Here is a 22,590-nt window from a genome sequence, read left to right on the forward strand (position 1 = left end):
ATTTACGCAATTGGCGTACGCAGTTTACGTATGCAAATAGATCCACTGATTCGGGTTAATGCTGGAGCCGCACTGAAGATCCGGGCTTAAGTTGGAGCCGCACTGAAGTTGAGCTCCGTTCAGCATGAGAGTAATATACTTAAAGACTAATGATATTATGTTTAAGACTATGTTGGTCTATCATGTTTATTTTATCCTCTGGATTTGTTATTTCTACATGTTTTCTATGCCCCTCCTCTCCCTTTCCCCCCCCCCCCCCCCTCCCCGTTGGAAAATGGGCGGTTTTGGCGGGCTCTTTTCTCCCATTTAAACCACAACACTATCGGACTATAACTTATGCACTGTTCTGATGAAGGGAGACTATGTAACTCCTGAAACGCGTAAACCTTGTGCTTTTACAAATAAATATACTATTATTTTTCACTAATTCGGTGTAAGCCTTGGATGTTCTCTGGGACAGCGCTGTCTACAAGTATCGGAATTTTTTCTTTTTCTATATACAATGACCATGTCCCCTAAGGCCTTATAGAGTGATGAGTGAACATGTTCGTAAATGTTTGTATGTTAGTACGAACGTGATGCTAATTTAACATATTCGCTGATCACGAACAATTTGTTTGATGATCGGAATGGTTATAACGATCATTTTTGAACATGCGAATGCTTATCTCACAATGTACGCAACTCCCACCAATTTAGAAGAGCCAATGAATGTGTGGGGAAGGAAGAGCACATCAGGTAATGTAGTAGCCATGTCCATTACTGGCATTACATTACGTACACGCAACGCTGAGACGAATTTTCTCGCAATCTTTCCTGATTCTTGTGCCGTTTAGTAGGGAGAGTGACACGAGCAGGGACAGCGTCTGAATTTAGTTAGGCAGCAATATTCACAGTGATAGTTAGTCAGTGTAGGGAGGGAGAGCTGACCGAGTAGGGCTTAGAATGTTGTGATATTGTCAGCGTAGGGAGGGTGACAGAATCCAGCGTTATAGCACTATAAGGATTTATTTCTTAACCCTGTAGTCATCAGGCGTCCTCTGTGAAAAAAAAATAATTAAAGGGGTAGTTCGGTGTTTAATATTTATTCACTAAATAACACACATTTAAAAGTTATACAACTTTGTAATGTGTGTTATTTAAGTGAATGGCCCCCTTCCCCGTGTTCCCCCCCACCCCGGAAGTGTGGTGCATCATACTTACATATTCGCTGTCGACCCCGGCCGGCCTCCCGAAGATGACGTCGTTGACCCAAGATGACGGCCGGGGTCGACAGCGAACATGTAAGTATGAGGCACCACACTTACGGGGTTGGGGGAACACGGGGAAGGGAGCCATCACTTAAATAACACACATTACAAAGTTGTATAACTTTGTAATGTGTGTTATTTAGTGAATAAATATTAAATGCCACACTACCTCTTTAAGAACCCAACAGTCCTTTATATATATATATATATATATATATATATATATAACATTTTTCATTAATTTTCTTGTCTGGCTCTGTTGTGTGCCAGTGGTTGCCAGTAAATAAGCACAGATGAATAAAAGATACGCTAACACTACGCACCTCATAATTGCTCTCCTATGATGTATTTTACGCTTCTGTACCCATGTCCATAACTCTAGACTGAAACGTACGCTTCTACTAGTAGTGGATTATAATAGGTCCTTTTCGGGCGCTAGCCCAGGGCCCTGAGCTCCTGGGGGGCCCATGGACACCCAAAAAGACTTCTACTTTTAGTGGTGTACTGTCTCCTGGCTACAGTTCTGTCATGATTTGCAAAAATCACAATTTTTTTTTACCAGTTTTGCAGAAATCAGGGCATCATGATATTATCTATCCTCTACTATGAACACCACGCTAGTGTTGCCATAGTTACAGTAGGGTTGGGGGGCCCAGGCTTGGTCAACAGCCCGGGGCCTATGGTGAAGTTAATCCGCCCCTGGCTTCTACTGTACGTTCGCTATTTGTTCATGAATGTCGGCCAACCAAACCAATAACAATAATTTTTTTTATGTTTGTGTTTGTGATCCGAACCGAACAGCGGGACGTTCGCTCATCACTAGGTTTTCCAGGAAAAAAAAATCACTTTTCCCCTATCCACAGGAAATCTGTATAACGATTTGCTGCAGTTGATTTTTTTTCCCCTCTGGAGTACCCATTCAATGATTGGGTGGAAAGACAAAAGGATGTATTGATCTACAGAAAGCTGCCACCCCTCTCTCAAGCAAAGGGAGGTGGTAATTAGAATGTTGGTAAAACCCACAATTTTGCTAGACATTAAAGCCAATATACCAGCAGCTACATCGCTTTAAGTTTTTTACATGAATAGACCAGCACCGAGATGAAGATGCCGATCCCGCAGTTTTTTTTTTTAACCACAGCTAAGTTCCCGCGCACGGTGCTCGTCTATTCCTGGGCACTGGCTCAGCCTGAAGCACTGGAGGCCGGTGGGGGTGACAAAACCCCCTCCCCTCTGTGACGCGGCTCTATTGATTCTAAAGGAGAGGGGAGGGGCTTTTATCTCACTGGGGGTGGACAGGCCCGCCTCCAGTGCTTCAGGACAGGCAGGTGCCGGGGAATAGACCGGCACCCTGCGCAAGAACTAGGCCACAGTACAAAATAGGATCACGGCATTGGCATCCCTGCAATGGTGCCGGTCTATTCATATAAAAAACTTAAAGCAAAGTAGCTGACGATACATTCGCTTTAACATGTAAGATTGTGGTATTACCTGCAAAATCCTGCGACCAATTTATACTTTGACAATCCCGCCCACTGTAAGCTGCAGTGTGAGAACCTAAAGCTTCCAATGGGATGTGAAATTATAGAATCCTACACAATAAATTCACCCAATAGTCATGGATCGTTGAGCCTAAAAGGATTCCTTTAAGATTTCAATATTTTATTCCTGCAATATATTGAGAGCGTTCAGAAGAGTCTTGGCTCCGGCTAACATGCCATTGCTTTTTATTAGTATTTTAGTACCTGTCTGTGGCACAGTAGCTGTGATCCCAGGAGGTGATGTCACACTCGGAGCGGTGATTTGTTCATAATACTTCATGCTTCTTCTTCTGTGCGGAGAATACGTGTCCATCATCGTATGACAACTTAGTAACATAGTCTAAAAACAACTTCACAATAAATTCCAGCTCCTGACGGAGTCTGTAACATGAAAGACACACTTTTACATTGACATTTTACACAACAGTAAACCACGAAGAAGACATATGGCAGAATACATTGGCGCAGTTTCAGTAGCTAGAATAGTGTAGGCTTGTGCTCGTGCATTGTTTGTCTAGCCGTGTAATTTCTAGAATGACAACTAGTACTTGCATTAAGACCTTTTAGTAGAGTGTTATGCTATACCTATATATTATCTATTGATTCCTTAAAGGGGTATTCCGATCGCATAACAATTTCCTCTATTCACAGGATAGAGGATACCAAGCTGACTATGGCTCCCAGAGGTTAAATCCCCTAACCAGGGGAGAGGAAATAACTTTACAACTTGGTAACATCCATTAAACTACTTCATGTGGCATGCCCTACTGATGGCAGCCATTTATCACTTTAAAGGGGAACTATTAGCATGTTAGATGAATCTAACCTGTTATAGCGCCCAGGACGCTGAGGAGGAAGGTATGTCTATTACCTTTATCCTCGGTGCCAGTCTCGTGCTGTTAGCCAGCATAATCTTTGGCCGCGAGCACTGCCCCACCCCCAGAGCGTCTTCCGACCCGCCCACTCTATTATCAATGGAGCGGGCCAGCGGATAAAGCTGTGGGGGCGGGGCAGTGCTACCAACAATGCTCCTGCCCAAAGGTTACGCCAACTGACAGCATGGGACCGGTGCCAAGGAGGAAGGTAAAGGACATACCTTTCTTTTCAGCGTCCCGAGTGCTACAGGGGGCTTACCTGCTGATAGTTCCCCTTAAAGTGCAGCCATCCATAGCCATTGCACCATTTACAAGGAAAAATGACAGCCACTGTGGGTATTAGATGAATGAGCGGCAACCTCACAATACAATCACAGGTTTCTGATCAGTTATTATAGTAGGCAGAGACCTTTATTAGGCCTCTGTGCCAGCCATATTGGCTCTGCTAATAGAGTCTGCCTCGGGAGTAGAGTAAAGAGGCTCTAGAAGTTCTTGAGAAAAGAGAAAAACATATGGAGATTAGTTTGTATTTTAATAGGGTGTAAAAGAAAACTATGACAAATGTATATATATTGAAACATGTTTATTGAACCGTGCGCTTCAGAGCTGCCCCAGCTCCTCCATCAGCCACATCAGGAACAGACCCTTCTAAGTAAAGGTCCCCATATACCTTATACTTTTGTTAGCTGTACCCAATGCTCTCTTGTTACCCGATCGACCACCAATGGATGAGGTTGATGGAGATAGGTAAATAATGTAAATTCACCACCTGACCCTTTGTTCTGGGAGAGATATGCCGCAGTCAGAGCCCTCTGGCTAAGTTCTAACCCTCCAATTTTGTTTTAGATATATTCTATCCAAATTGGTTGATATTATCACAAGTAAAGATATTTGAAGAGTGTTTATAATTAAGAAAAATTAATCAAAAATGTATTACATTTCAGGTAAGAAAAGTTGTGCAACAAGAAGGCTTCGACAGAAAGAAACGAGGATATAGAGACATAAATGACATCGATATTAACATGAATGACCCCTTATTCACAAAACAGTGGTATCTGGTGAGTATCCAATCATTCTGAATACATTTATCCATTAGATATCATGCAGTAAATAGGCCATTATCTGTAATAATAATCATGAGGCTTTGAGTTCACATTATTTTTTGCATTTAAAGTGACACTGTCACCCCCTTAGTGCATTCTGACATCTCTACACAGGTGTAAAGGGTAAATTTAGTGTTTTTCATATCTTATTTCATATCATACGTCATGGTGCTTGTTCAAGTAAAAAGTGTCCTTTTATCAACTGCAGATTGTATTAAGTGGGCGTGGCCTCGCGGCACTAGCGCCACATAACCCCGCCCACAACGGCACGGTTGGCCCCGCCCCCTTGACGCCCATTGGTTTTCCAACGTAAAGGGGGTGGAGTCTAGACCTTTCGGCCAGCCTGTTCCAATGGCCGGCGAGGGGGTGGGGCCAATTGTGCCGTTGTGGGCGGGGTTATGTGGCGCTAGTGCCGCGAGGCCACGCCCACTTAATACAATCTGCAGATGATAAAAGGACACATTTTACTTGAACAAGCACCATGACGTATGATATGAAATAAGGTATGAAAAACACTAAATTTACCCTTTACACCTGTGTAGAGATGTCAAAATGAACAAAGGGGGTGACAGTGTCACTTTAAGGCTATGTTCACACTACGTATATTTTTGTAAAACTACGGCTGTTGCTGCCGATTGCAACAACAGCCGTGATTAATATGAAAATATACGTTGCATTGCCGTCTATGGGATCCCTAGCGGCACACTATGGAGCGTGCGGCTCCCGCCGCTCGCTCTATAGTAAGCAGTGGAGCGGCACAAAAGATCATCCGGATGGTATTGCAGTACCAGCCAGATCATAATGATCCCATAGGCTGATGTCCGTATGTCTGCCCCATCTCCTCTGTCCCCTGCTGCTGTTACAATCTTGTGACAGCGGCAGGGGAGAGAGGGGAGGGGGCAGGGCCCACAAGCGTGCCCAGCCTTCCCTCCCTCCTCCCCGCCAGCCTCTGTAGTTAGGAAACCGGAAGCCTGAGGCTTTCGGTTTCCATGGCTACCATCAGGGCTCTGCGATCGCTTCGCAGAGCCCTGATGTACACCCGACAGAGAATTCTCCCTCTGTAGAGGGAGAATTCTCTGTCAGAAGCCCTATAGATGCTGCGGTCATGCAGACTGCAGTTTCTATAGGGTTAACTCTCAGCACCGGAGCACGGCACCGGTGCTGAGAGTTGCGGCGGACCTCCGGCTATCACTGATAGCCGGGACCCGCCGCGGATGACACAATCGCAGCTCCTGCATCTGTGTCATCCCGGATCGTTAAGTAACGTTGCTGCAGAATCAGGCATAGATTGCAATAACGTTAATTAACTGTGGAGCGGCGGGAGAGGGTTAATGGCCAAAGTGACAACCAAATTATTTTATTTAAAAAATCACCAAAGTGTTAAAAATAGGTCATGTTATGATGATGTTTTCTTTCACATTACCAGGTCTGCACCACTGTGTAAATCCCAGTGGAGCAGTCCATTTTTCAACACCCCCCCCCTGTTCCCGCCATCTGAGCTGGTTTCTTCATATGGAAATAGGAAAGCTCTATGCACTGGGGGCGGGTCTGGTGCCCCTAGTACACCAATATCCCCTCCGCTCGGTGACACATCTAGACTTAATTCTGAAGGAGGTGCGTCACCAAGGGGAGGGGATATTGGTACCATGAGTGCGTCAGTGCACAGAGCTGTCCTAGTTTCATATGAAGAAACCGGCACAGATGACGGGAACCGGGTTTAGATTTGAAAAATGGACTGCGACACCGGGATCTACGCTTCACCGCCAACCAGGTCATGTAAGAAAATTTTTTGAAAAGAAATTAGCAAAGTGGTAAATTGGCTTTGGCGTACGTTCACACTTACCGTATCCGCAGCTCATTTTCTGCTGCGGATCCGCAGCAGATCCGCAGCAGATTTCTTTTAAATAACTGAACACAGCATCAGATCTGCACCATCAAATCTGCTGCGGATCTGCTGCGAATCCTCTAGGTGTGAACACACCCTTAAAATATTTTAAAAATGCCATGAAAGCATTTTACTCCGTTTTTTACATTTTCTTGAAAAACAAGGCTGAAAAAAAGAAAAGCGAACAAAGCTGGATTTAAATATGACCCCAAGGTTTATTAGGCTGCAGGATAGCAGACAAGTATTTTATACTTCAATACATCAATAACCAATGTTTAAGTGACATGTTGCCATTTTTTATAAGATCAATACAGGTCAAGCAGATGGCACTCCAGGACTTGACTTGAATGTAGCAGAAGCTTGGGAGCTGGGATTCACGGGGAAAAGTGTTACCATAGCAATCATGGATGATGGTAAGCACCAATTTTAAGAGATATTAGTTGATTCTTATAGCTACTGACATCATCTTTATAGGTGTACTCCAGTGATTATTTTTTTCTTTCAAATCACCTGGTGTCAGAAAGTTATACAGATTTATAATTTCTTCATATTGAAAAATATCAATTTTTCCAGTACTTATCAGCTGCTGCATGTCCTGCATGAAGTTGTGTATTCTTTCCAGGAGAGGTTTTCTATGGGGATTTGCTGCTGCTCTGGACAGTTCCTGACATGCACAGAGGTGGCAGCAGAAAGCACGGTGTCAGACTGGAAAGAATACACCACTTCCTGCAGGACATACAGACGCTGATAAGTACTGGAAGACTAGAGATTTTTTTAATAGAAGTAAATTACAAATCTCTGGCACTTTTTGACACCAGATCATTTGAAAGAAAACATTTTTGGTTGGAGTACCTCTTTAAGGGCCCTTTACATGGGCCGGTTATTGGCCAGGAGAGTTGCTAGAAAAGTGGCACCAATCAGTCAAGGATGGGGTTAACGTCAGATCGGGTCTTTAGAGCAGGCTTTAAAATTCATCACTGTCAGCTACACATCTCCCTCTGTAAACAGGGTCAGGTGTTGCTGATAACGGTAAAAGACAACTGACAGGACAGATAGGTAGATATGGGATAGGTAGATATCTGTGCTGTCAGTTTTAATGCTATATTCCTGAAGTGAGAACATAACCTAAGGCTATGTTCTCACTAGGTAAAAATGACAGCTGTTTTTCTTATATTTTTTCTTGTGATGTATGTCATTTCATGCCAATGTCATATGTCATTAGTCTAGGAAAAGCGGCCGTCATTTTTACATAGTGGAAACATATCCTCAAGTTTAGACTTATGACTCATCATCCAAATTCGGGATGATCTTCTCTGACACCGGCCGTTCCGTGACCCGGCTGGATCATGGAACGCCCGGTGACTTACTACTTGTAAACATAGCATTAGGCCGCGTTAACACAATGTAAATTTTCTATTAATCATGGCCGTTGTTGCCGATTTGCAACAACGGCCGTGATTAATAGAAAATGTGTTGCACTGCAGTCAGAGGGAATCTCGGTCAGAGTGTATACACTGGGATCTCTAGCGGCTGCAATGAAAAACTGACATGCCAGTTTTGTGTGGCCCCTATTCATTGAGTGCTTCGGCCGCACTCTCCATTGTGTGCATTGGTGAACTGGGATGCAGGAGCACACGGATGCGCCCGCATCCCAATTCAATAGAAATCAAGTTTATCCGGCCAGTACTGCAGTACCGGCAGGGATAAACTTCGCTGACACCGACCGTTCTGTGACACGGCCGGGTCACAGAACAGCCGGTGTCATACTAAGTGAGAACGTGGCCTTAACTGGATCTGTGAAACTGTCTCAGTTGCCCCAAGCAACCAATCAGATTCCACTTTTCATTTTCCAAAGAGTCTGTGAGGAATGAAAGGTGGAATCTGATTGGTTGCTAGGGGCAACTGAGACAGTTTTACTTTACACCATGTTTGATAAATCTCCCCCTTTATAACCCTATTACACATACTGTCCACCTACTTTTGGGCTATGTTCACACTATGTGAGAGACCGCCCGGGTCACGGAATGGCCGGTCTCTGCAAAGATCTGCAAAGATAACCTTTCCGGCCGCAGTGTTCTGCTGCGGGCGCATCAGCGCGCGCCCGCATCAGAACTCCCCACTGCACACAATGAAGCAAGCGGCCGGAGCCACTCGCTTCATTGCGTCAACTGACAGGGTTTCCTACGGCCGCAATTCACTGAATTGCGGCCTCAGAAAACTGACATGTCAGTTCTTTGTGGCGCCGCATGGGATCCCAGCCGGAGCGTATACGATGTGTATTTGCTCCGGCCGAGATCCCATAGAAGGAGAGGCAATGTTCCCCAACGTACAAAGTATGGCCGTTGTTGCCGATGACAACAACGGCCGTACTTTTACGTAGTGTGAACATAGCCTTGGACCACCCTGTATATATAAATCCTATAATAAATTTTTTTTTTTCGATTGATCGATCTTTATTCTTTTCTTACTTTGTTCTCCTAGGCCACGTTCACACTTAGTATGACACCGACCATTCTGTGACCCGGCCAGGTCACAGAACGTCCAGTGTCAGTGAAGTTTATTGAAGTTTACCCAACCAATATTGCAGTCCCGGACGGAAAAAATTAATTTCTATTGAATTGGGATGCATGCGCATCTGTGTGTGCCCACATCCCAATTCACCATTGCATACAATGGAGAGTGCGGCCGGAGTCGCTCTCTCCATTGTGTGAGCTGTCAGGGTTGTGAGGCCGCTATTCAATGAATAGCGACCGCACAAAACTGACATGTACGTTTTTGTTGCGGCCTTTAGGAATCCCCGCCAGAGTGTATACTATGTGTATTCACTCCCGCCGGGATTCCCTCTGACTGCAGTGCAACAAAAATTTTCTGTTGATCATGGCCGTTGTTGTAAATCGGCAACAACGGCTGTGATAAATATAAAATTTACACTGTGTGAACGTAGCCCTATACAGTGCTCCTTCGAAATAAGGCAAAAAAAATCAGTCACCGCATCTTCATACTGTTATATATGTAGGTGAGAAGAGTAATATATTACACGACTAGCATCAATACAATTCATGTATTTTTTAAAGATATTTCGACATTTTTGTCCGTTCCCGAACGACAAGGCTTTTACTGTAGTTATCAATTTAACTTCCATTTACAACTTCCACTAAAACAATCCAATTTCTTGCCTTTTGGAGGGCCTGACTCGTGTCATCCTCTTGTCATCTGTGTCCTGATAAATGTCTGTGTTCTGCATAAATTGAGCGCACAACCCGTCAGATGGAAAGCCTCGGAGTTAATCCTCCCAAGTCTCTTCCATTTGTCCTCATTTATCTGGAGAATGCATGTGGGGTTTTTTTTTCAGACTTGTTTAATAAATGTCTTTTAATTTCAGGAATAGATTACCTTCACCCAGATCTCGCCTCAAATTATGTGAGTATAATATAGTTCATTATAACATTTAAAGGCTTCTGTAGATGACACCTCCATTTGTTATCAAAGAGACGCCGGTCGACCATGTTAAGAGTTGAACTGCTGATCTTTTGTTAACTGCTTTTATAAATTGTTGTAATTGTAATGGAGATGGTAGAATATTAATGAGAGGGGGGGATTTACCTAGCAACCAGCTCTATTTAATACGGACACGTAATAGTAAGACAAAGTATTTATAGAACAACGCTAACGCTCCATTTGCAGACTGTGACCCTTCATGTATGGCGTCTCCATATGGTACTCCAGACATTCGATAGTCAGGCTAAGGCTATGTTCCCACAATGTCTTTTTAGGTAAAATAACGACGGGTTTTTTAAAAAATAACGGCCGTTATTTTAAATTGGAGGCGGTAAATAATGATCATTATCATTAATAACAGCCGTCATTATCAAACAACGGGCTTTTTTTCCCCTAAAAAAGACATTGTGGGAACCTAAATATGATGTTCAATAAAACATAGTGAGGTTTTTTCCCTTTCCTCAGGCATATAAGGGTACAACAAAACAAAGGGGGGGATTTATATTAGGCCCCGCCCCTTTTCCCCGGAAGTATTCACTAAGAGGAGCACGCCTCCTAGTGAATCCGGCCGGCCGGGCGCCCCGGCGTACTAAATCTACACCTGCTTCCAGCAGGTGCAGACCTGGATCATGATTTACGCCTGCGAGCAGGCGTAAACCATGATAAATGAGGTGCGGGAGGAGGCCACACCTCCTCCCCGCCTTGTCAAGACCCCCCAAGCTCCCCCAGCCTGCCCATCCGGCAAGCGGGGCATACGGCAGGCGTACGCCAGGGAGAAGGGGCAAATCTGCACCTTTTCCCTGGCATACGCCTTGGGCGGACGTTTCATAAATGGGAGCCTTACAATAGCTTTTCTTAAATCACATAGTGAACAGAGTCAAAATATGTATAGGTGCAGGAGACCTCAAAGAAAATGTATCGTCAAGATTTTTTAAAATTATTATTATTATTATTATTATTATTATTGTTATTGTTATTATTATTATTTTGTACTTTATTATTGGGGCAGCCTGAGCTGTTTAACAATAGTGATATCCTTTACAGCAGGCCTCATGGACATAGACAATAATATACAGGAGTTGTCCCAATGACATTACTGGGCATATGCAGACATTCCTGGGCATACTGGGCGTACTATAAAAATTGTTGTTATTTCACCTTCTTTTACAGGTTAAAATCACGACCATATTTTTTAGTTACTTTCCATCCATTTATTTTTTGTTTTTATAACTGATCTGTTAGAAATACGTCCATTCTTTAACATTTTACTGGTATCAAAATCAAACAATGTATAAAAATATGGCCTTTTTTTAAAATAAAAAGTGGTCATAAATAGAGATTGAACACAACTTAAACATGCTTGAGTCTGATTCTTCAGCATTTGAATACCAGTGGCCCTAAGGCTGCTTGGAAAACATGAATACAGCCATAGGCTAGGTTCCCACCCTTAGCATTTTGGTCAGCATTTTGCAGCCAAAACCAGGAGTGGATTGAAAACACAGAAGGGTTACTCTATGTTCACACACTGTTGGAATTAAGTAGATGGCCGTCATTTAATGCAAATAATGGCCGTTATTTTAAAACAACTCAAGCATGCTTGATTTTTTTTTTTTTTTATAACTGTACTCAAGTATGGCTATTTTCTCTACTGTATGGCCAATTCCCCATAATCTTCATTGGAGTACATTTTATGTCATTCTTAAGTCTTAGTCTTAAAGGGAATCTATCACTTAAAAAAATGCTGCTGGTATTGTTATATAGGTGTTAGAGAAAGGATACACATGTTTGAAATATGTTTCAGTTAGTATAACATACTGTACGAGTATAGACCTATTTTTATTCGTGACATCACCCTTTAACAAACCTCTTTTTTATTCTTTGTCTTCTTTTAATCTCCTTTCTATTGTTGCTGTTGAACAAAGATGCTTCAATAAAGACAACTAGGACGAGTTCTATGAAGGCTGCGGGCGTATGCCAGAAGGAAGGTGCAGATTCGCCCCTCCTCCCTGGTGTACACCTGCCCGCCCTCTGCGGTAGGGGGTGGAGCAAGGCGGTAAGGAGGTGTGGCCTCCTCCTATGCCTGATTGATCATGATTTACACCTGCTCTGAGGCGTGCGCCTCGATCTTTACTGAAAATTTTGTGAATTTCCAATGCCATTGGAATTGTTAAGTAGCTATTTTTCAAGATCAACTTGCAGTTTGAACATTCCAGTTCCTTCCTTGCGTACATAATAATTTGTAGTGTCCGAGCACATGTGAGTTAGACAACAATGGCTCTAATTTTAGAAAAGTTATAATTTTCATTAGATACTTCCCCAGCAGATGCGCCGTGGGCTTCGTATTGTTAAACTATTGTCACTTATGATTAAGCTATTCAAGCGTTTTGCGTCGAAGCTCAACTAAAGCAAATTAATCGTGAAGTGCAAAGATCTGATGTTCTCGAGCTCTATTATTTATTAAAAGCGAGTGGTGACTACATAGGAAAACCATTATTATGCTTAGCAGAACAGCCGGATCATTTTCGGAGCCTGGCAAGCCATCACTGTCTTCATAATGATAGGAATACTATTCAAATAAATAAGGTCCTTTCCAAGCTTTCTCCAAGATCTTGTGTTTATGTCATCCATTTTACACGGTGCTTAGTTTTCACAGCTGAAATATCAAAGTTGTAATGTAAATGTAAATTCCGTAGGTTATCGGTTTCTTAGAAAAACTTCTATCTCTTAATGCAAACTTATTGCTGAGCATTCCATAGGCGATAATGATACTAATAATGTTTTGGATTCAGCTAGGAAATAAAACGCTTCTGCATCGTCCAAAATTTATTTCACTAAAAATTATAAATGCAATTTATTTTGAAGAAGGATGGCCTAAGCAGCTCACTGATTCCACCTTTTAAAGGTATATTTCCCTTGAAGTCACTGTTTGACTCTGATTAGAGCATGACCCGGGATTTTAAAAGAGTACTCCACTCAATTATAACTTTTAATATGTTGCTGCCCAGGGTGAGACTAATAATTCATTCCATACATGTTATTATCTATTCAGTCTCCTTCCCCCAGTTCTGAGCTGCTACTTTCTCTTGAAAACACAAAATCTGTGTGTGAGCCTTTCTCTCTGTCTCCCCCTCCTCCCCCTCCCTTCTGAGACGCTGATGTAAACAGGTCCCTGGTTAGCGTTATCTGCAACATTGTAGCTAGAGGGTTATTCTGAGGTTAAAGGAGTAGTGCGGCACTAAAAAATTATTCACAGAATAACACACATTACAAAGTTACACAACTTTGTAATGTGTTATGTCTGTGAATGGCCCCCTTCCCCGTCCGTGTACCCGGAAGTGTGTGGTGCATTATATATTACCTGATCCGCGTCGAGCCCGTCTGCCATCTTGTGCCAAAGGTCATCTTCGGACAGACGGACGAATCGCTGCCGCCGTCCCCCCTCTGCCGCGTCATAACTGTGCTCAGCCGCGATTTGCTGAGTACAGTTATGCCCCATTAGGTTGTTAATGAACTCACCGTGATTATTCCTCGCGGCATAACAAAGAAGCTACAATGTTGCAGATAAAGCCTGTCAGGGACTTGCTTACATCAGCTGTCTCAGAAGGGAGAGGGGAGGAGGGGAAGACAGAGAGAAAGGCTCAAATAACAATTTTTGTGTCTTCAGCAGAAAGCAGCAGCTGAGAACTGGGGGGAGGAAAGTATGGAATGAATTGCTAGTCTCAACATGAGCAGCAACATATTAAAAGTTATATTTCAGTGGAATAGCCGTTTTAAGCCAAGCTAGAAAACCCTTCCGGAGGAGAGGTTAGCTATTTTTAGACAGCAGATTTGGGCTTGTTCCCCTTGTTAATACATATTAGGGTTCTGACTGGATGCAGTGGGGTCTATTGTTTCAGAACCAAAGAGGTTTAATACTGCCCAACAATATAATCAGCCTAAAAAGGTAATATATATATAACAAAATCATAAAGAATCAGCAAACAAAATAGTGAATATGCAATGACATTCCTGACTTGTTTGAAAATGCTGGTAATGACCACGGTGACCTTCTTTCTTATTCAAACATTTTATTGAAAAAATCATAGATACAGAATGAAAATAACAGGAAAATAAAATATGGCTTTAACCAAGGGAAATGCCATTGATATACATTGTTAAAGGCAGAACATGCAAAGCGTGTAAATCAACTATTAAATTAAAGTGACTCTGTAGCCACAATCTGTCCCCCCCAAACCACTTGTACCTTCGGATAGCTGCTTTTAACCCAAGATCTGTTCTGGGGTCCGTTCGGCAGGTGATGCAGTTATTATCCTAAAAAACTACTTGCAGCCCTGTGCCAAATTGACGTGGCCTAGAGTACTCATGCCCTCGGATTGATACACCCCTCCATCCCTCCTCCCTGCCCTCTTCATTATTAGGAATGCCCCTGGAACATTTTCTCCTGTTCATCACGTGTCTGAACATGGCACATGAGCTGGATCGTTAAGGCACCTGTGCAGTGTTCTGACAGGTGATGAACAGGAAAAGTGGTGAAGAGGGCAGAGAGGAGGGATGGATGGATGTCACAATCCTAGGGCACAGACACTCTAGGCCACACCAATTTGACACAGGGCTGCAAGTTTAAAAGTTGTGGGTTTTTTAAAGTTTTTTTTTAGACAACAACTGCATCCCCTGCTGAACGAAGCCCAGGACAGATCTTAGATTAAAAGCAGCTATACAACAGTACAAGCGGTTTGGGGGGGGTCATATTGTGAGTACAGAGTCGCTTTAAGTTAAAAAGAACTGCAGAATTCTGTAACAACATGCATAGGATCAGTTAAAACGCTGTCTTTAAAGGATTCCATCAAAATGATATGTATATTAAATTTAGTTATGCCGACGAGAATCCATCATCTTAGGAGGTAAGTCTAACGGGATCCAACAACCTATTCAATAAGATTGGAATAACTGAAAGAGGAAAAGCCAGTGTGATCGTAGGCGGTGGCGGAGGGACGTCTGGAGAAGAGGAGGGATCTTTCAGTTGAGACTACAGAAAGTCCTCCCAGGGGTGCCATAAAAGTACATTGGGTACCTGAGTAGAAGATAGTTCTGCTCTCAGTTCCATTCTATGAACATGAAACCTCCTGTAGCCATTCAGTCGAGAGACCATTGGGGAGTAGATGGTTTCCACCTCCCTAGGTATAGCCGCGTGGGCTGCTATTAAAAGGAATCGTATTATTTTTTTGACATTGTATTTTTAACCTGGTAGCATCAGTAGCAAGAGTATCGCCAGATTGTCTGCCAATTTGGTTCCCCATCTTACCTTAAAAGTTCCAAGATGACATACCTGTCTGGTATTCTGGTATTCTTCAAGGCTGTGTTCATACCAGGGGCGTTGCTAGGGTCCTAAAACATCTGGGGCACGGGCCCCCGCAACTGCCCCCCCCCCCATCCCGGCTACATTACTCACCAACGTGCAGAACACTATGCCACTTGACCCATCCCCACACACACACTATCCCAGTTGACCCATCCGCACCCACACTACACACACTACCTGACCCATCTTCTCCCCCCACATTACACCTCCTCCATTCTCCTCAGTCCTCTCCCCCCACATTACACCTCCTCAGTCCTCTCCCCCCACATTACACCTCCTCAGTCCTCTCCCCCCACATTACACCTCCTCCATTCTCCTCAGTCCTCTCCCCCCACATTACACCTCCTCCATTCTCCTCAGTCCTCTCCCCCCACATTACACCTCCTCAGTCCTCTCCCCCCAAATTACACCTCCTCAGTCCTCTCCCCCCACATTACACCTCCTCCATTCTCATCAGTCCTCTCCCCCCACATTACACCTCCTCAGTCCTCTCCCCCCAAATTACACCTCCTCAGTCCTCTCCCCCCACATTACACCTCCTCAGTCCTCTCCCCCCAAATTACACCTCCTCAGTCCTCTCCCCCCAAATTACACCTCCTCAGTCCTCTCCCCCCAAATTACACTTCCTCAGTCCTCTCCCCCCAAATTACACCTCCTCAGTCCTCTCCCCCCACATTACACCTCCTTAGTCCTCTCCCCCCACATTACACCTCCTTAGTCCTCTCCCCCCACATTACACCTCCTCAGTCCTCTTCCTCCACATTACACCTCCTCATGTTGTCGGACTGGGGTACCTGGGGCCCACCAGAGGAAATGATCATTGGGGCCCACCAATGAACAACCAGCAAGACACCAGGAATCTTACCTGCCTCACTCATTAATTGTGATGTCTTGCGCACCTCTGCTCTCCGCTAAAATAATTGACATGTCCTTAAGCGGAGGCACGTGAGACATGACATTGAGTCAGTGAGGTAGGCGAGATTCCCAGCGGAGTCTGCGGCGTGGGCTCCACAAGGAATTTCCACCTGTTTTGATCAGTGTTAATGTACCCCAACTCAGCTTTTCAAGGATTATGAATACATAAACTAACATTATGTTTTGCTTGCAGGTACTATGGGACACTAAAGAGTAGTACAAGTACTCATACTATCTATCTCCTATCTATCTCCTATCTATCTATCTATCTATCTATCTATCTATCTATCTATCTATCTATCTCCTATCTATCTATCTATTATCTATCTATCTATCTATCTCCTATCTATCTCCTATGTATATCTATCTATCTATCTATCTCCTATCTATCTATCTCCTATCTGACTATCTATCTATCTATCTATCTATCTATCTATCTATCTATCTATCTATCTATCTATCTCCTATCTCTATCTATCTATCTCCTATCTATGATGATAGATAGATAGATAGATAAATAGATAGATAGATAGATAGATAGATAGATAGGAGATAGATAGATAGATAGATAGATAGATAGATAGATAGATAGATAGGAGATAGATAGATAGATAGATAGATAGATAGATAGATAGATGGATAGGAGATAGATAGATAGATAGATAGATAGATAGGGGCACAGGTAGACATGGAGAGAGGGAGACAGAAGACCCTGGAGGCTGCACAGGGAGATTGAAGAGGAGGAGGCACACAAGCCGTGCAGAGGTCACCACACTGCAGGGAAGCACGGCCAGATAACCCTACAGCTGCCTCACACACAGACTACACAGCAGAGAGGTTAGCAGGCTGTATGGGCAGCTGGAGGGTTATCTTATCTCCTCCTCCTCCTGCAGGCCTGACAGTGACAGGAGGAGAAAGCGCTCCCCCCTCCCCTCACTCACACAACACGACTCTTCAGTGTACTGCTCCCTTCCCCAGTCGACACCCGCAGGGTTAAAGCTCCTCTCCCAGGCCCAAGTCATGAGGAGCCATGCAGCAGACAGGTAAAGATCAGGGACTCGGATCTGGGCTGGGGGAGGGGCCTCAATCCTGCAAGTGCCGACTTACTGTTCAGGGGAAAGGACTGAACCATCGGGTCCTGCGAGGGGGCATACACTGCCTGTGCCGCTGTGACAATGTCTGCAGCAGGGGGCCCGGGACTGTCACATTCAGTGTGCCTGTGTGAGTCTGCAGGTGCTGGACTGGGGGCCCACCAGAGGATCCTCCGGTGGCCCAGTCCGACACTACCTCAGTCCTCTCCCTCCCTCTCTCCCTCTTGGTAGCCGGCATTACCTCTCTTCTTGTTCTTCATCTCTTCTCCCGTCTGTCATATCGTTTCCCCGCCATCAGCACTCTCTCATCAGGCTCCTCTCCCGGCCCTAGGCAACAACAGAGCGACACTTCCGCTTCTGTTTGCCCCATCCAATCAGGAACAAGCAATGCTTGGCCCGCGCGGGCTGCTAAGAATTAGAACATCAGTGTAAACAGTGTGCGGGGCAGGAGTGTGGCGCCGGCATCCAGTGAACAAGTGACGGGTGACGTCACTATAACAGCGTCTGGCAGGTACATGGAGCGGGCAATACATAGTGAGGCCAGGCCAGGGATCACAGCGGCTGCTGTCATTTTGGTGCAGGCAGTAGGGAGGTGGCGGGAGCAGAAAAACCTTCGGGGCTAGGCTGAAATCATTCGGGGCTTCAGCCCGAATGATTGTGCCTAGCGACGCCACTGGTTCATACTCTTATTGGATGCTTTATCAGGAGTCTCAAGTATCAATTTCTTTTGAAAGGAAGAATGATGCAGCAGCCGACCGTCATGGTCAAACCAACGGACCTGGTTTTTATGATTTAGACCAGTGTAAACAAATCTGATAATGTTCCCCTGACTGGTATTATGTCTCGTTTTCTGCAAGATTTGCTAGAGCAATAATAATAACTATAATTCTAACAAATATCCTTCACGAGAACCCGGTTTATTCTACTATACTTTATAACCCAAGTGAAAGCAGTGTGCATAAAAAAAAGCTTATTACTCACATTAAAATCATTTGTCTACACAAGGTCATTACCCTTTCTATGCCCTCCCTCCGGACCTCGGCTACTTGTTTTTTCAAAGAAAATGAATGGCTGAAAATAGAAATGTACGCTTGAAAATCCTATACTGTTAATCCAAAGGCTCAGCACAGAATAGATATCTGTAGGGCATGCGAGGGATAATGCTATCAAAGGTAAACTATTCAATATACTCAGCTTTGCTCTGCCGCTAGTCTTTTGCATCCCTTGGTACTCTACGTTGACAATGCTATATAATAGTATGTCATTCGTCGTGAAGTATATCAAGACAAGACAAGACAAGAAGGATATGTAGATAGATAGATAGATAGATAGATAGATAGATAGATAGATATAATAGAAGATAGATAGATAGATAGATAGATAGGAGATAGATAGATAGATATAATAGATAGATAGATAGATAGATAGATAGATAGATAGATAGATAGATAGATAGATAGATATAATAGATAGATAGATAGATAGATAGATAGATAGATAGATAGATAGATAGATTAGAAGGTAGATACAGTAGATAGATAGATAGATAGATAGATAGATAGATAGATAGATAGATAGATAGATAGGATATAGATAGATAGATAAATAGATAGATAGATAGATAGATAGATAGATATAATAGAAGATAGATAGATAGATATAATAGATAGATAGATAGATAGATAGATAGATAGATAGATAGATAGATAGATAGATTAGAAGGTAGATACAGTAGATAGATAGATAGATAGATAGATAGATAGGATATAGATAGATAGATAAATAGATAGATAGATAGATAGATAGATAGATAGATAGATAGATAGATAGATTAGAAGGTAGATACAGTAGATAGATAGATAGATAGGAGATAGATAGATAGTGTCAGTAACTTACCTGACCGCGCTCCAGCGTCGTCTGGCCCGGCTGGAGCGCAGCGCCCCCCTCCTTGGCAGGGCCGGGTGACGTCACGGAGACCCGACGGCGTCCCTAGTAACCAGGGGAGCCGCGGGTCTCGCGTCAGTGAGCGTCGCCCGGCCGAGCAGCTGAGTGCTGTTGGACTCAGGCTGAGTGACGGATCTCTCTGCCACTCAGCCTGCAGTGCACCAGCTGCTATGTGTCTGGATTCAGGAGGCCGGACCAATCAGCCTTTGGTCCGGGCTCCTGATCCAGTATAAAGTGTTGTCAGTGCCAGCCTCTAGTCGCTGGCTATTAGTTGTCTCTGATCCCAGCTCTCCAGTTCCCTGCATTCTGCCCTATCCTGTCTCTATTGTCTTGCCTGGATTCTGACCTTTTGCCTGTCCCCTGACTCTCCGTTTGGTTCCGATTTTGTACTGCGTTGCTCGTTTGGTTTCTGACTCGGCTAGTTTACTCCTCGCATTGTGTTTGTCTGTCTGTCTGCGTTTTATGTTTTGCACGTATACAGCATAGGGATTGTCTTCGTGGTTGTCTGCGACTGCTTAGGGTCGACCGAGGCAAGTAGGCAGGTGACAGTGGGTGGGGTCAGAATCAGGGCCCACTGTCGAGTGTCTTGTCTTCACCTGCCATTCTTGACAGATAGATAGATAGATAGATAGATAGGAGATAGATAGATAGATAGATAGATAGATAGATATAATAGAAGATAGATAGATAGATAGATAGATAGATAGATAGATTAGATAGGAGATAGATAGATAGATAGATAGATAGATAGATAGATAGATAGATAGATAGATAGATAGATAGATAGATTAGAAGGTAGATACAGTAGATAGATAGATAGATAGATAGATAGATAGATAGATAGATAGATAGATAGCGTATTTAGAGTTTACACTTTCACTTTTATGATACTATTATTATTATGATAATACTGTCCAAAATAGCCTTGAACACCTGGAGAACATGTTCAAGGCTATTTTAGACATGCGTAGCAAAGCGGGGATAGGATACAGCAGTACTGCGCATGTCCGCTGGAGTAAAAACATCTGCGATGCCAGGAGTTATTGCTTATACAGCGCTGTGAATAACGCCCAGAGGGGTGTGATTACAGGGCTGGCCCACCCAGGGACCATGAATACTTTGAAGAGAGAAAGCACCCAGATGACTATTTGACCTCCATTTGCAAACAACGCAGGACCTTTTCAGAGTACATTTGCAGGTTATACCGAGCATGGATGTAGGCAGGCTACTTACGTTTGTTGAGTATGTTCGAGGATATATATATATATATATATATATATATATATATATATATATATATATATTACGGTTGGTTAGCGTTATAGTGGTTTTTATGGTGATTGGTTCCCTTTAAGAAATTTCCCAGCACTTTTGTATATGTTATATAAGTGAGTAGACAAAAAGAGAAAAAAAATTTCTATATTGCTGGACTTGATATCCTATACGTGGCTAAAAAACACTTTGAGAATTCCCACATTGGAACTAATGTTTACGTTGCTGTTATTTTTCTATTAAAGGTTGAGTAGAGTAGACTTTCCTGGCACTGCTTTATTCCTACATGTAAATTGCTTTTATGAGAGGATCTACAAGGAGCCGGAAGGTGAATTCAGAGAGGTGTATTTTTCACGTTTTTCAATTTAACAAGAAAATGGCATTTATGGGAAAGCGGCACTTGTCTTTCCATCAGCTCAGTACGAGATATTTCCTAGCGCTGATAATGCTAGGGATTTTATTTTCAATGCGAATAATCTGCTTCTAGGCAATGACTCTCGTGAATGACAAAGTGGAGCGTCACATTTATCATTATAATGTTCACTGTACTCCGATCTGAAGATTGTTGTTGGTCACTAAGATTTATTAATTCTTATGCTTATGTATGTCAAGATAATGGGTACCAGTAACCCATGTCTAAAAATAAATTTAAATTTTTTTTAATGAGCATGTACAGTATATGGGGGAACCCTGCTCTGTATCAGTAGCGCTGTGTGGCACTGGATGAGAGCAGGGGACTGGGAACTGCATACACAAATAATGACACATACTTTATACATCTGTTAAAGGGGCAGTCCAGAGAGTACTTCCCGCAGATTCCCCAAGCCCCTCTCCACCCCCACCCCCCCTTGCTCGCTGTTGGCACGTGTAATAGCCCCAGCATTGAGCAGGGAACGAGGAGCAAGCATGCGCTGGTCTGACAGGTCAGCGATCGCTTGCTCCCCACCATTAGAGATGAGCGAACTGCTCGGACTTTTGGTCCGAAAGCAGTTTGCTCTCTCATCAGGCCTTTGATCCCGACCGCACACTTGCGCTCCCTCGAATATGCGGCCAGGATATTCCAGGGAATCCCTGTTGAATTCCCTGGAATAGCCTGGCCGCATATTCGTGGGAGCGCAAGTATGCGGCCGGGATCGAAGGCATGACGAGAGAGCGCCGATGCCGTCGGACCAAAAGTCCTCTCATCTCTACTCGCTATGTGTAATTAAAAAAAATGTAAATATGCAAAAATAAACAAATAAACATATTACATATCGTTAGTCTCTGACAGACCTCACAGGTAACATGAAACTGCAAAGGGACAGAAAGTAAACATCATTTTTAATAAAGACCTATAGAGAAATTACTTTTCTATCATACATATAAAATGCTTTTCAAAGGTGCCTATAGCCTTTTAAGCCCCAAATAGGCATATTGTCACGGCCGTGGCGGCATCCCGTGGTCCGGGCCGCCGCCGGGACCTCTCCATGCAGCCGCCGTGGTCCATTTGCAGGGACCCGGCACTGCTACTAGTTCGGCCCCGGGGGACGCCTTACCTCGCCCCGCTCCTGTCACCCGGTGTTCCGGCCGGCGTGCACGTCCCCGCCTCCTAGGGCGCGTGCGCGCCGGCTGTCTCAGATTTAAAGGGCCAGTCCGCCCCTAATTGGTAGTTGCACTAATCACTCCCTATAAATCCCAGCATGCCCTGTCCCTCGTGTTGGAGCCTCTACATGCTTCCCATAGCGTTTGGCCCAGCTCCTTGTTGTTCCTGACCTCAGTCCCTGTTCCTAGTCCCTGTCCTACTGCTCCTGCCACGCCTCGCCTGCTGTCACTAGCAACCAAGCCAGGGATAGCGAGCTGGGGGTCGCCTGCCGCAGC

At 43.9% G+C, this 22,590-nt stretch overlaps 1 protein-coding gene across 2 annotated transcripts in view; it reads left to right on the top strand.

Moving 5' to 3' along the window:
* The window catches only part of PCSK2 (proprotein convertase subtilisin/kexin type 2), a 138,915-nt gene that overhangs the window by 80,110 nt on the left and 36,215 nt on the right, over window positions 1-22,590 (top strand). The window contains exons 1-4 of one of the 2 annotated variants that reach the window (XM_069954324.1): window positions 95-130; window positions 4,611-4,724; window positions 6,959-7,067; window positions 10,037-10,074. In XM_069954324.1, coding sequence (XP_069810425.1) covers window positions 125-130; window positions 4,611-4,724; window positions 6,959-7,067; window positions 10,037-10,074 — 267 coding nt within the window. In that variant the 5' untranslated portion in view covers window positions 95-124. Of the gene's footprint in view, window positions 1-94; window positions 131-4,610; window positions 4,725-6,958; window positions 7,068-10,036; window positions 10,075-22,590 lie in introns of those variants that run through there. The other variant, XM_069954323.1, reaches the window with a different exon arrangement.

Source organism: Dendropsophus ebraccatus, chromosome 15 (genome assembly GCF_027789765.1).
Source record: "Dendropsophus ebraccatus isolate aDenEbr1 chromosome 15, aDenEbr1.pat, whole genome shotgun sequence".
Lineage (NCBI taxonomy): Eukaryota > Metazoa > Chordata > Amphibia > Anura > Hylidae > Dendropsophus > Dendropsophus ebraccatus.